The 14,375-nt window shown below is 42.2% G+C and overlaps 1 protein-coding gene across 1 annotated transcript; it reads right to left on the bottom strand.

Moving 5' to 3' along the window:
• Window positions 1-5,840: 5,840 nt before the first annotated feature.
• LOC108938306 (heat shock protein beta-1-like) lies at window positions 5,841-8,225 on the bottom strand. Its single transcript, XM_018758783.2, has 3 exons — window positions 7,737-8,225; window positions 6,469-6,532; window positions 5,841-6,047 (listed from the first exon to the last, which is right to left on the bottom strand). Exons 1-3 carry the CDS (start codon window positions 8,140-8,142, stop codon window positions 5,873-5,875), a joined length of 645 nt encoding a protein of 214 aa, XP_018614299.1. The 5' UTR covers window positions 8,143-8,225; the 3' UTR covers window positions 5,841-5,872.
• Window positions 8,226-14,375: the final 6,150 nt, after the last annotated feature.

Raw genomic sequence — 14,375 nt, 5'->3', positions numbered from 1 at the left:
ACCTAGTACAGTGCCATGAAGACTGTTAGGCATGTATTAAAAACCTGTTGCATCCTAACTTGCTTGTAGCTTGGGTCCCTGCTACATCAAACTCGTTAAATAACTGCTGTTACACACGTGTGTGATTCAAATATTGGAGGAAATGGCTTGATTCTTTTCAGAAATGGAGGTAGACTATTACAAGACAGCTTCCTGGAGCAATGCTGATGTTAGCACATTTCTGTATTTGTTTTAGCGTGGTGCAAAGACTGCTTGCTGATGGTATGATAAAGGAAAATGTCATTTGTCAGTCAGTTAAAATACACAAGTAATGGAGGCCCAAACCAAATACACATAGGTGTGTGTCTGCTGTTAGTCCTAGGAACAAGTTAGACTTTGATCCTTTTCTTTGGGTGTGGTTCATATAGGTGCACTGTCTGAAAGGTGCCCAGATATGGTGGTTCTCTTCACAAATGAGCTATGAGTTGCTGACAGGGGCAAGAAGATCAAATCACATTTCAGCGTAAAATCAACAGGCTTTCATTTGGCTTCAGAAAAGCACCTCCAATACCCAAAGTCCAATAATTAATTAGTTCCAGTCTAAAGCTACAAACAGTCCTACCAAGGTGCTTCATTCAAAAAAAATTATTCTGTAGTCTGTGCAAATACCTCACAGTACCCAAGCTACACCATCAAACATAGGTTTTGTCCCCATTCAGTCTATAGACAGTTTGTATGTTCTCCACATGTTTGCGTGGGTTCCTTCCAGGTTTCCGCCAACAGACTGAACACATCTGTTTCAGGTGAACTGGTAGTTCTAAACTGCCCATAATTTGTACCTATGTGACTAAATGTCTCTGTGAACACTCTTCAAAGGACTGGCATCCCATTCAGGGTGAACTCAGACAAGCCTAGCACCCCATGCTTCTGTGATAGGCTCCAGACCACTGTGACTCTATCTTGAGATAAGCAGTTATGGGTAGTGAATGAATGAGTCAGCAATCTGTAGTATGTTCCAACACTGAGGCCACCTGGGGAGATATGGCTTTTCTAGAAACAGGTGCAAACTGAGAGATGTAATAGCACTGGTGACAGCCAGGGGGCATCACTCTGCATACCAGACAGAGGAACAAAATCAAATGAGACAAACACACAGCTGGCAAACATTGAAACAGGATTTTTCCCCCAAATCATCCTTGCACACACATCCCAGTACTGCAGGCTTGTATGGTCTTGTATAATATATGGGTACCTTACATTCTGTTTTTTTTTCCACCTCTGAAATACAGCTTTCTTACCGACCAGTTTTTTGAAACAGTGTAATGTCAGACACAGAAAAACAGAAACATCATGCAAGCAAGTGCTACCAGAGTTGTGAAATGTGGAGTTATAGAGTTACCCCTGTTCTCAAATATCATTTAAACAAATACCTATTACTAGAGCATACAAAAAGGCACCTGCTCTTTTCAACCTTAGTGATGTTAATCAGCACTTACAGTGCAATTTCTAAATTACATTACATTGATTTGGCAGATGTTTTTCTCTGAAGTGAAAAGTAACTCAGTATACAATCTCTCTCTCTCTCTCACACACACACACACACACACACACACACACACACACATTGGCTGAAGCTGCTTATCCCAAGTGAGGTCACGGTGAGCCAGAGCCTAACCTGGCAACACAGGGCGCAATGCTGGAGGGGGAGAGGACACACTCAGGATGGGACACCACTCCATCACAAGGCACCCCAAGCAGGACTCGGACCCCAGACCCACCACAGAGTAGGACCTGGCCAAGCCCACTGCACCACTGCACCCCCAGTATACAATTGTTGCATTGAATAACAAAAGCTTTGCACACAAGTACATGATTGTTAAAGCAATTTGTTTGATATGTCCATTTTCCTAGTACACATCACTCAAGTAGCTGCCTATGAATGTGAGATATAAATGCACAGATATAAAATACACAGACAATCAAAGCAGATGATGCTGAATAAATTTATATAGATCTGCTCTCAGTAATGGTTTCAGGAGTAAAACTGAACATTGACCATTAAGTGCGTTTTCCTTTATTATTATTATTTAAGCTATCTTTCTATATTGGTAAAGATGGTTTTCATGGGATATGGTTGCCATGCCTGCATGTCCAGGTCACTTGCTAAATAGTAACTCTGCCTTGATGCCACATGTTTGTGTTAGACTTTCAAAGTAGTGACTCTTAGTGATGAATATCAATGGATCATGTCATTCCTTGTCCTTCAAAATAATGGGTCATTTTTCATTCTCATGTCAAGAATTCTTTTTAGTGAGCTGGAATCCTTAACGCTTACAGTTATGGCAAGAGCTAAGATTGTGCACTGAAGAAGCTTGTGTATTCCTGAATAAAAATGTCAATGGAAGTATGGGTTAAAGTAGGCTAACAACTAGAAAACTACAAAATAACATAGGTAATATTATAAAAGTAATTGTTTCTATTTTATAACAGAAGATGCACTCATCTGGGTATAAAGAAGAAGTTAGAACTGACTTGTATATTGTATCTAAAATAAAGATGCATGCAAGTTTCAAATCACTGAAATCTTTCCTTATTATTCCTCTATGCATTTTCCACTTCCTGATTATTTGTGATATATGCAATGTGCAGGTATAGTGATCAAATAATTTGCTTTTGGTGTACAAAAGCTTAGTCAAAATATTTAAATCTTGAAGCTGACCCTTTTTGCATCATTATTTAGTATAGCTTTCACTGGTCAAAACCACATCAGGAGAAAATATTAGGAATTAATTAGTTCATTTTCTATGGGCTGTTGTGGAAAATTAAAACAACTGTTCTAAGTATGCAGTTGCTATTGTGTGCCTCTTGCTACTCAAAGGTTATCATGATCATATAAAGAATGTATTAAAATGAAGGAATATTATATGGTCACTTCTGTTAGGCATATTGTGTTGTTTGAAACTGCTCTGCTAAAATACACACATAGTTTGATTGTTATACTGAGAGCAGAAGATGGATGTTTGCTAGGACTGGTCTATCTCAAACCAATGCAAACATCTACTATGAACCTTCCACCCTCCGCTGAGGAGTTCTAGCTGGGTATGAGCTGGAAGATGCAGTCTATTGCTTTGGATGAGAACATTATTTCCCTAAGGAACAAGTAAGTCCTGCATTACTCTCTTTAGTGCACATTTTCCTATTCTGCTTTTAAAGATTTTTTATTAGATGAAAGTGGTGATTACATTTTAATTGGCCTTCACATGGGGGTGTGTGGTGGCATGGCAGGTTTGGGGTTTGAGCCCTGCTTGGGGTGCCTTGCGGCAGAATGGCGTCCCGTCCTGGGTGTGTACCCCAAGTGGGACAAGTGGTTGTTGACATCGGTTGGACTTTGCATTGAAGCTGTAAAATATAGATGTAGCACGCCGAGGCCGCCTGGGGAGGGGGAGGAGACGGGGTTAAAGCAGCCACAGCTGGGAGAGACTGAGGAGGAGAACCAGACCGAGACGACCGCCGACCCGATCTCTGACACGAAGCCCACGTCCCGATCGACCCTACTGTCCCAGCCTGCACGAAACCCTTCCCTACCTGTTCCCTGCTCCCCCTTTCCCATCTCCGTCCTTTTCCGCTGTCTAGCAAATAAAAGCCCAGAGCTATGGGCGACTGCATCTCCTGTCTCCTGCCTCGTCTCTTACAGTAGATTATTTATTTCTCTGCTCTATGCAATGTCCCAAAACACTGCAAGTTAGATTTCTAGATTTAAGCTTGAAAAACAGGACTACAAAATGCCTACAGTGGACAGCAATGTAGGGGCACCTATAAATAGCTTGTCCCCCCACAGTGGTCTAGTGATGGAGCTAGTAACGTGCATTTGAGTCCCAGTTGCTCCAAAAAGCCAGCTGCAGGATAGTCAATGTGTTCTTGCCTTCTTCGGCGCTCAGCTTCCCTTTCTTGCCTGTAGCTTTTATGTTTCTCTTTTTAACTTATTTTTGGCTTTCCTGTGGTTGTTTTTCTCTGCTTCTGCATTGCATACCCAGGTTTAGCACTCTGTGTCACTGTGTGAGAAGAGCACTCTATAAAAATGAATTGAGTTGAACTGAATTGAACTGAATTGAACTGAATTGAATGGAGAGGGGCCGTGGTTTGGTCTGTGCCTGCTCTCTGGTGGGTGTGGGGTTCGAATCCTGTTTGGGGTGCCTTGTGATGGACTGGCATCCCATCCTTGGTGTGTCCCCTTTCCCTCCTGCCCTGTATTGCCAGGTTAGGCTCCGGCTCGCCGTGACCCTGCTCTGGACAAGTGGTTTCTGTCAATGTGTGTGCAAATTGAATTGAGGGGGTGTAGTGGCGCAGTGGCGCAGTGGGACTGGTCTCTGCCTGCTCTCTGGTGGGTCTGGGGTTCGAGTCCTGCTTGGCATGCCTTGCAACAGACTGGTGTCCCATCCTGGGTTTGTCCCCTTCCCCCCTGCACTGTCTGCTTGGGTACAGTGTGCTGCAACCCCACTTAGGACAAGTGGCTTCAGACAATGTGTGTGAGAATTGAATTGATGTTTACAGCATCCAGCTAAGACTCTTTCTTAGAAGAAAGGTGTTTGAACAACTCATTGGGTTTAAAGTTAATGAATTGGAAGATTCCAAAAGTAGAATTGTCTGAGCCTACACTTACCTAGAAATGTATTTTAAATGCATCCCATGCACCAAGTAAGAGTGAACTGTTTCAAAATGTCCTATTTTATTAATTTTTAGGCAGAGAGGAATTCAAAGAACAAGAACATCATGCAAGAACTCATCTGACATGCCAGTAATATCTAACAACTGACCTGACTCATCGCTCCTGCCATCCACTGTAACCCCCCTCCTGTCCCTCAGCTCTTCTCCAAATGCTACGTAGGCACAATGTGCTCTGACTCCAGCAGGAGATTTCTCACCACTTTAGCAATGCATCAGACAATAATCACCACCACGGGATTGTAGTTACTCTCACTTTTATGAAACCACTTCACTCTTCTTTAGGGTGATGATGGCAGGTGTCATTATAGTTACAGTGTGACAGCAGTCCTGTGATGGGATTCTCAGGTAAGATACCCTAAATCTTGCTGATAAATAAAGGCAACTGTATAATTAGGCAAATTTGTATATCGCTTTGGATTGAAATGATGACTAAACAACAAAATAGTGGTAATAGTAGGTTGCAGCTCATTCAAAATCAGGACAAGAGGAAATTGTATAGGTTTCCCTAAATGAAATAACACAGCATATAGGTGTGTATTTAAAATAATGTCTCCTAAGTAATGGCACTGACCCTGAGCTGAAGTAAATCTTGGAAATATGCATTTCGGCCATAAAATATATATGTGACATGGAGGATATGCATGCACTTCCAAACATGGATCCTCCTGCATGAATTATTCACTGTGACATTTATAGACTTTGCTAGTTAAATGATTTATTCAGACAAAGAGTTTGCAGTTGGGACTTATAAAACTTTAGAAAATGCATTCTTTCCTTTTTAAATTGATTCCACATTAGTTGTTTAAAAATAGTTTTGACAGGAAAATCATGGCTATCTTTTGTTCAACCGCTACCAGGCATGGGAAACCACTGAACAAAATTAAGGCTTTTAATGATCATTTTTTGAAAAAAAAAAAAAAAAACTTACAATGCAAACAAAGAATGCTCAGTTAGAACCCAAAAAACACACTAAATATGAAAATATGAAATAGAAGAAAGGGTGTGAGTTATTAATTGTGAGTTAAGTGAAACAACTCCAAAAGTATAAGGTGCTCAGAGCTTCCAGTGAGACGTTATTGATTATTCAAAAGTGATGTTCTTGTTTGAAATTCGGATAGGATTGTATTGATTTTTATTACTTTTGAGTTTTATTGCTTGCCACAGAGCTCTATTTAGTGCCCTCAGTGCTGGGCTTGGCCTCCACAGGCTTGGCCTCCATGGTCACAGGGATGGTGATCTCAGATGCTTGTATGGCAGGTTTGGCCAGAGGTGCCTCCACCGTGAGCACTCCCTCCGGGGACAGAGAGGAAGTCACCTTCTCAACATCAACACCAGGGGGTAGTCTGAACTCAGAAGAAAAAACAGCAGTTGTCTCACTTTTCCAGTGCATTCTTAGGGCCGCTTATGCGTAAGAAGTAAGCAGGGTGAGATCCATATAGGTGAATTCAGCCTAAAATGACCATATAAAGTCAAGTGTGCTCAGCTGATAGACTCTGGCAAAGCATCCAACTCCAGATTACATCAAAGGAATGGAATGGAGTTTGGGCATCCAGCTCAGAGCCTTTTTGAAGCTCACAGCCTTGTGCAGATTAAACAGGCAGTTATAGCAGAGGACAGAACACACAGTACGGTCTCAGTTATGGTCCTGGGGGTCTGGTGACAGAGTAGTGCAGATACAGTATGTAGTATGACACACAAAAACACTAAATGTCCAGTAAAAGTTGCATAAATAAATAATTATCAGAATGTGGAGAGGGTACTCACGTGTACTTCCTGGTGAAACATCGGGAAATAAAGCCGTGCTCATCCCTCCTCTCCTCGTGTTTCCCTGTCGACAGAGCACATCCACAGGGTTAGCCTCAGCTCCTGATAGCCCTCAGGGTGTGTCTGTAGGTAATGGTGATGAGGTGCAGTGTCAAACCCTTGATGTTTAAAGTTATGAGTAGCTGTGTAACACTGTTGATGGCTATATAAAGCACTACTGATCAAATCCCCCCATTCTCCCTTAGGGAGTGTGTGTGAATGTGTGCAACTGCTGAATCCCCATTTTTGGCCCAGGTGCTCCCAGCTGAGATCTTCAGTCTACTATGTGCTAGAAGGTGGTTCATCGTGCAACACTGATCTGTCAGTGTTTAGGCTCCGCCCACCAGCTGGCGCTGTAATAGCAATCCTGGCAACTCCTCTGTTTGCTGTGACAACTGACTGGTGTGGCCACCGTTACTGACCGCTGTCCCCTAATGAGGTCTGCAGTTCATTTGGCCTGTTCCACTGAACACAACTGAGCCTCAAAGGCAGGGCTGATCCAAACACAAAGGGCATAGCAGGTCAATATAGGTCATTCGCAACAATGGATGTCCAGTTTTTTAAAGCGTATACTTACTGTTTTGTTTTGCTTCATGTTTAATATCTTCTAAGTGAAAAATGTTACACCTGAAGCATTGCTTTCTGTCATGATCAGTGCATATACTACGTTTTTGAAGATTCAGATACGATTTCTGAAAAGTGTAGACAATGAAAACAAACATATTTTACATAGCTGTTGTGAAGTAAAGAATAACAAGAGAAGTCTGCCGAGGAAGGAGAGATGATCAGTGGACTGTATTTGAACAGGATCTGTAAGTGCACAGTTCCTGGTGCTGGCAAACAAATGGTGTCAGCTTGCTTTGGCCAGGCACCAGAGGTCTTTTACAGCATCAGGCAGGCAGGCAGTGAGACACTAGCCATTCTACCACCAGACGTCTTGTTCTTGTTCAACTCCTACGTACTGTACATGCAAACATCTCATTTTATAACACAGTTTTTACCAGCACTCTGGCCAGCTGTACACCTCCCAAGTAGAGTCACAAACATCATATAATCTCACATTTGGGAATATATATATAGCATTAATATTTATGGAATTCTTGGGATGAAAATTTCTTTGTGTTTTGCTGGCAAACTGTAGGAAGAGTCAGGCATATGTGTCTGTCAACAGCTGCAGAGGAGCTCCAGACTCATAACAGTAGGCTGAGACAGTTAGGATCAGGACTCACCAGTGATCTCCACCACCCCATTCTTGGTCTTCACCACCAGCTCTTCTGGGGAGAAGTGGTTGACATCCAAGCTGACCTTCCACTGGTCCTGCGACTGCTTGATCTCTGAGATTCCGCTGCTGAGTTGCCGGGAAAGGGCACGCGAGTAGGGGGGCACTGAGGAAGACATGAGTGGGGGCTGAGGGACAAAAGGGCTCACAGGTCCTGTGGAGGCCCCCAACTCAGGGGCTGAGACCAGGGGCCGGGTGTAGCCAGGCCAGTGACCGCTGGGCCAGTGGAACCAGTCCTCAGGGATAATGGGCATGCCAAAAGACTGGTCAAAGAGCCGGCTGCCGTGGTGCCAGTCGTGGAAGGGGTCCCAGGCATGAGGCCGCAGGAAAGAGAGAGGGATGCGTCTCTCAGTCATTGCAAGGAAGGAACGCGTATGTGCAGACTTGCTCAGAGCAAAGCTGGGGATGGCTCCCCGTCTGCCGTCTTTTTAAAGACCTCCACACCCCTTCCTGGCTATTTATGGAAAGGCTGGACTAACTTTTTGTGGGACTTACTACCAGAATGGAATGTGAGGGAGAACTTTCTGTGACCTCTGACGAAGCAGCCTGACAATAGCAATGGTCCCCTTCACTGCAGCAGGGGACGGTCAGAGTGCATCCAAGTGTCTTTCTGCCAAAACGTCCTTGCTGGGAACAGAAACCAGACACGGCTTAGAGAAATGGAACGCGAGAGCAGTCTCTCGCACACATTGCAGTAGAAGTGCGTCATCAGCAAGATTCCCACTATTTGTTGGTACTGGAAAATATGACAGGCTCCTGGTGTTTCACAGAGTTTCACTTGAGGAAAAAAATTACCTTTGCACACACTCCTAAGTTTACAGTGAAATTCTATGGATACCAACAGTTGTTAATGCCTATGTAGATTCTCATTCCAGACTTCATTCATTACAACCTAATACTTAGGGTAGGATTATGGTTTGGGTCCTCATGAAAAGTTTTGGTGCTCTGAAATGTTAATATTAAAATGGTAATGTAAAATTTAAAAAAAATTTACATTAATGACTTGGCTACCACTGTCCTTGTAACTCTGAATTGTGATGACAGGCATTTTTCAAAAGAAGGAGTAAAGATGTTGAAATGTATCTAACACTTTTCTCCAGTGCAACTTACAATTATTTACCCATTTTTACAGCTGTCTAATTTTTACTTTGAGCAAACCTTTGAGTCCAAAGACAGCAGCACTACTCTACCAGCTGCTCCTTGAAGAATCACGTACAATTTAGAGTGAAAATGGGGTATCAAAGCCTTTAGCGATCTGCTTTTTTATCTATAGCATTATTGCTGCTTACTGTTTAGGAGATTATAATTCACTTTATTGTTTTCTGTGTAACTGTACAATTGAGACAATTAAGGAAATCTCTTCTGATTCCACAGGTGGTTCCTAGAGTGAACACAGAAAGAATGATATCTGATCCAAGTGTCACCTGCAATTTCACCCAAACCTCCAGTTTTGCAGTGTTACATGTTTTCTGTTAGTGGGACTATATATTTAGCAATTTGGAAACCCCACCTTTCTGATTTGGAAATTAGCCTGAAATGCCTCATGGTTTCTTTTTTGAAGAATTTGTCTTTTAACATCCACAATTTGACAAATTAACAGTAACAGAGGACATCAGAGTAGAAAATTCCACCTGACAGATTTTAACTATCTTTTACAATAACCATATTTCTGTGTTGTTCAGTTTTTTCACGTTTTTTCATGTCTCTGAGAAAAATGAAGGGAATACAATCTGATGTTTGTGAAACTCACAGAAATTATATATCATTAGATAAAAATGAACTAATACACACACACACACATTTTCGGAACCGCTTGTCCCATACGGGGTCGCGGGGAACCGGAGCCTACCCGGCAACACAGGGCGTAAGGCTGGAGGGGGAGGGGATATTACTAAGCCATTTGGAAGTTTGGGAAAACATATACAGTATATGGTTTCTTTTGGAGCTGCAATTCTGAATATCATTCAGCTATTTGCAAAGTTGAACTTGTTTCAAACTTTTGTTTATGTGTTATGACAGATCTCTATGAATTATATTTTATCCAACAAGTACTCCAGCATAGAAATACCAATGGTAACTATAAGGTTCAATCATTTATAAATGTACACATTTAAAGTACTGCCATGAAAAACCCTTTCCATACCCTGATCAGCACTGGAGCCTTAACTATAGAACAAGTGTTGCCATGGCAACATATTGTCATTCAGTTTCATTGTTCTCCCTCTGAATCACCGAAGTGTAGGGTGATTCAGGGAGATGGGTAGGGAGATGCAGGGTCTGCCACTAGTGGCTGCTAAGTACACCAGTACTTCCCAGTGAAGTGTAAACAAATGAAATATGACATGAAATATAGAGCAGAAAGTAATGGCTCAGTCACATAATGCTGTTAGTTTGCTCATCATTTGTTAAAGGATATGTGTACAGTATCCCTGATTATCAGTTCATTAATTGGACTGTAGTTGTTACACTGTAAGGATGGCAACAGTAAACGGCACTCCAATCTGTTACATGTTTGTTTTAAATTGTAGGTCTATTTATGTATATATCAACCAGTTTTGTCTTTCTTAATTAGTAAACTGAGGCAGTAGGCAGAACAGACTGTCAGACATGATTGTCATCCTTTAACCTGAAGGTCCCTGGTTTGAATCTGCTTTCTCCTGTAGTATCCTTGACTAAGGTATTTATCATGAATTGATAGTAAGAACATCTAACAGTGTAACATGCCATGGACAAAGATAATAAAATAATAATAATGGTATACCAAGGGGGGCGCGGTGGTGCAGTGGGTTGGACCAGGTCCTGCTCTCCAGTGGGTCTGGGGTTCGAGTCCTGCTTGGGGTGCCTTGCAACGGACTGGCGTCCCGTCCTGGGTGTGTCCCCTCCCCCTCCGGCCTTATGCCCTGTGTTGCCGGGTAAGCTCCGGTTCCCCGCGATCCCGTATGGGACAAGCGGTTCAGAAAATGTGTGTGTAATGGTATACCAATGCAAACTATAAGGTTCAATCATGCATAAATGTACAGGTATTTAAAATACTGGTGGGTTACAGTCACAGTAGAATAAAGGTATCCATACTCTGATTGGCATGGGAGTCTCACTACAGGGAAAGTGCTTTTGGCTTGTATTGTTTTTCTCAGAGAATAAATGGTTCTTCATTAGATGGCAGTGTTGCTCTATGTTTAAAGACCACAAGCAGAAATATGCATATTGCTACTATGGTTCAGCTTGATGGTGATGTTAAATACTGTGAATGAAAAGTATCGTGTATATTTATTTATTTAGCTGATACTTTCCCCAAAGCCACTTAAAACTCTTTGAAGGGTAATTTTTACCAGAACAACTCAGGATAAGTATCTTATTATTACACACACATAATGTCTACAATTTGTCCCAAGCTGGGTCAAGGCAAACTGGAACCTAACCCAGCAGCACAGGGTGCAGGGCTGGGGAGGGAGGGGACACACCCAGGACAGGACACCAGTCCATTGCAAGGCACCTCAAGCAGGGCTTAAACCCCAGACCCGCCACACGGCAGGCCCCAGCCAAACCCCCCCCATCTCCTGGTTAATATTTCTTCTTCTTCTTCTTATTATTATCATTATTATTATTATTATTATTATTAAGCTGATTTCTCTGTACCTGGCAAATTGCAGGGATAGACAATGACCCCTGAATGTAGTCAGGGATAAATCATTAATGACAAAAGAAAATGATAGAAATATATTTGCTCTGAAAAGGGGGTGCGGTAGTGCAGTGGGTTGGACCGCAGTCCTGCTCTGCGGTGGGTCTGGGGTTCAAGTCCCGCTTGGGGTGCCTTGCGGCGGACTGGCGTCCCGTCCTGGGTGTGTCCCCTTCCCCCTCCGGCCTTACGCCCTGTGTTGCCGGGTAGGCTCCGGTTCCCTGTGACCCTGTAAGGGACAAGCGGTTCTGAAAGTGTGTGTGTGTGTGTGTGTGTGTGTGTGTGTGTGTATATTTTTTCTTGACTGACACTATTTATGAAAGACACATCTTATAAAGCATCTCACATTTTGGATGGAAGTGATACCCGACCTAACGATTTATTCAGGAACCAAACTGCAATTTTGACATTACTGTACTTTCATCTGGTTCTCAGCATCAACCAGCCCAGTTCATGCTAGACCTCCCTGCAAAGCTATACTATCCGAATTCAAGCTGCTCTCCGAATCAGAAATGTCTGACCTCATGATACTGCGCAGAGCCACCACCTGCTCACCTGACCCGATCCCATCGTCACTCCTACAGAACTTTTCCCCGCAACTCTCCACCTTCATCTCTAAGAACATCAGCTCTGTCACGATATATCGATCAAACTGGACAACTCACTCATCTTGCCTACCTCCTTGGCTATGAGTCTGGGAGTAATGATTGACGTGAGCCTGTCTTTCTCTCAGCACATCGAAGTCACAACCCGGTCCTGCAGATACATCCTGCATGATATTTGTAGGATCCGTCCCTATCTCACAATTGACTCTGCCCAGGCCATGGTGACTTCCCATCTGGACTACTGCAACTCTCTCCTGTGTGGCCTTCCTGCTACTGCCATCAAACCTCTGCAGCTTCTACAAAATGCTGCTGCACGAGTTGTGTTTGATTTGCCAAAGTGTTCCCACATATCTTCTCTTCTCATTTCTCTGCACTGGCTTCCTATAGCTGCCCAAATCAAATTCAAGACCTTGGTTATTGTCTACAAATGCATCAATAGAACTGCTCCCAGCTATTTACAGGTCTTGATCAACTGCTACACCCCAACTAGACCCCTTCGCTCGTCTACTTTTGCTCGCTTGGTGGTCCCGCGCACGAAAGGTAAAGCACAGAGGTTCTCGGTTCTGGCTCCGTTGTGATGGAATGACCTTCCCCTCTCACTCAGAACTGCAGCCACTCTATCTACATTCAAGAAGGGTCTGAAAACTCACCTTTTCCGGACCCATTTCGCCCAAGATCTCTCCAGCTGATGGATGGTGTAAATGTTCATGCACTGTAACTTCATGAGCATCCCCAGATAAAGCTTTATTCAGCCACTACTCCAGCATTGTTTTTGCTTGTGTATCTTATAATATTATGGAAAAAAAATTGGTAGGAGGGTATCAAGGATTTGTCTATCCTGTGTTTTATACACCTACTTGAACGATGATCCTCACTGCAGCTATGTCTCTTTCTTTTAATGTAATGCATAAATTGTACTTTTGTTGAGATGTACGTCGCTTTGGACAAAAGCGTCTGCTAAATGAAATGTAAAAGTAAATGCCTGCTGATTTGCTGGACAGCACTTCGCTCACCCGCAGTACAACTGACACCCCTGTGGCGTAAATATTAAACAGTGCCCTCTGCTGCCTGAATGAGATTGATGCACCCATTATAATATAAGCATTAATGTTCTGTATGAAAAGTGCTGCCCAGACGGCTGCGTTGCCTGCTACGAGCCGCAGTCTGTTATTGTTATCGGGAAGGAGACTGATCTCACTGCATTTCCTTTATAGGAGTTTTTTTCTGGTTTTTCAACACTTCTTGTCATAATGATCAAACTCTTATGAATCTTCTGTCTGTCAGTACTGCTGACCTCCTACTGCTAGAGTGGTTCTGAGCTGTCAGTACTGCATTTTGATACTCATAGGTCCGCATAAGGAGTAACATTTACATGTACATATATTCATTTAGCAGATGCTTTTCTGCAATACAATGTACATCTCGGAGAACAATACAGTGAGTGCATTACATCTACAGCAAGAGATTTGGATACAAACATGTGATTCTAGAGTACAGTTAATTTATCACATTCCACCATATGAACTAGTATACATTACTTAAGCAGCTACAAAAAGGTCTATCCATTATTCAAAAATTTCCAATCACAAAATTATTAAACATTTACAGGTTTATCATGCACTTAAGAGATCAGAGGAAAAGTGAATCTGAAAGAGGAGAGTTTTGAAAACCTTCTTGAATGAAGAGAGAGATTCAGCAGTTCTGAGTGAGAGGTCACTCCACCACATCGGAGGAAGAAAAACTTAGTGCTTATGATTTTGGACCTTTCTTGTGTGGGACCATCAAGTGGGCACAGCTGGAGGATAGCAGTCTTGGGGTGAAGCAAGTGAAAAACAAATATCAGCCATATCACATCATCAGATCAGAATATAAGATCAGTGAAAACAAGTAACATATCAATATACAGCACATGATAAAAAAAACATCACATCCATCTGTGAGGTACTGCAATCTACACAGCAGAAAATGAGTACAAATAAAATCTGACGCTTACAAATAATGTATTGTTTTTAAAAATATACAAGTGATAGTATTTAGCCATAGAATTGACTAATTACATTAACAAACTATAACAAATTTCCATAATATGTAATGCAGCCAAAGCATAGTATAACAGGTATGAAAACTTTAGTATTTTTAATACAGCATTTGTTAGAAACATTTACAAAGACAGTCCTAAAAACTAAAAATTAAATTACCCTGTCACATGTTCCATTCTAAGAACTTAGATTTTGTTAGTTATAAAACTAATATGTCAGTTTTCAGGCATAAACATTTTTTTTTTGTTCAGACATTTATAAACTCAAAC

This window comes from Scleropages formosus, chromosome 10 (genome assembly GCF_900964775.1).
Source record: "Scleropages formosus chromosome 10, fSclFor1.1, whole genome shotgun sequence".
In the NCBI taxonomy this organism is placed as follows: domain Eukaryota; kingdom Metazoa; phylum Chordata; class Actinopteri; order Osteoglossiformes; family Osteoglossidae; genus Scleropages; species Scleropages formosus.
This window is presented reverse-complemented; position numbering and strand designations above follow the sequence as displayed.

Excerpts from the sequence above, each read along its gene's own strand:
- LOC108938306 (XM_018758783.2), bottom strand. The coding sequence starts at position 8,142 with ATGACTGAGAGACGCATCCCTCTCTCTTTCCTGCGGCCTCATGCCTGG. Across the intron at positions 6,533-7,736 it reads TGGGGTGGTGGAGATCACTG|GGAAACACGAGGAGAGGAGG; the intron begins GTGAGTCCTGAT and ends CTCTGTCGACAG. Across the intron at positions 6,048-6,468 it reads TGTTTCACCAGGAAGTACAC|ACTACCCCCTGGTGTTGATG; the intron begins GTGAGTACCCTC and ends TTCTGAGTTCAG.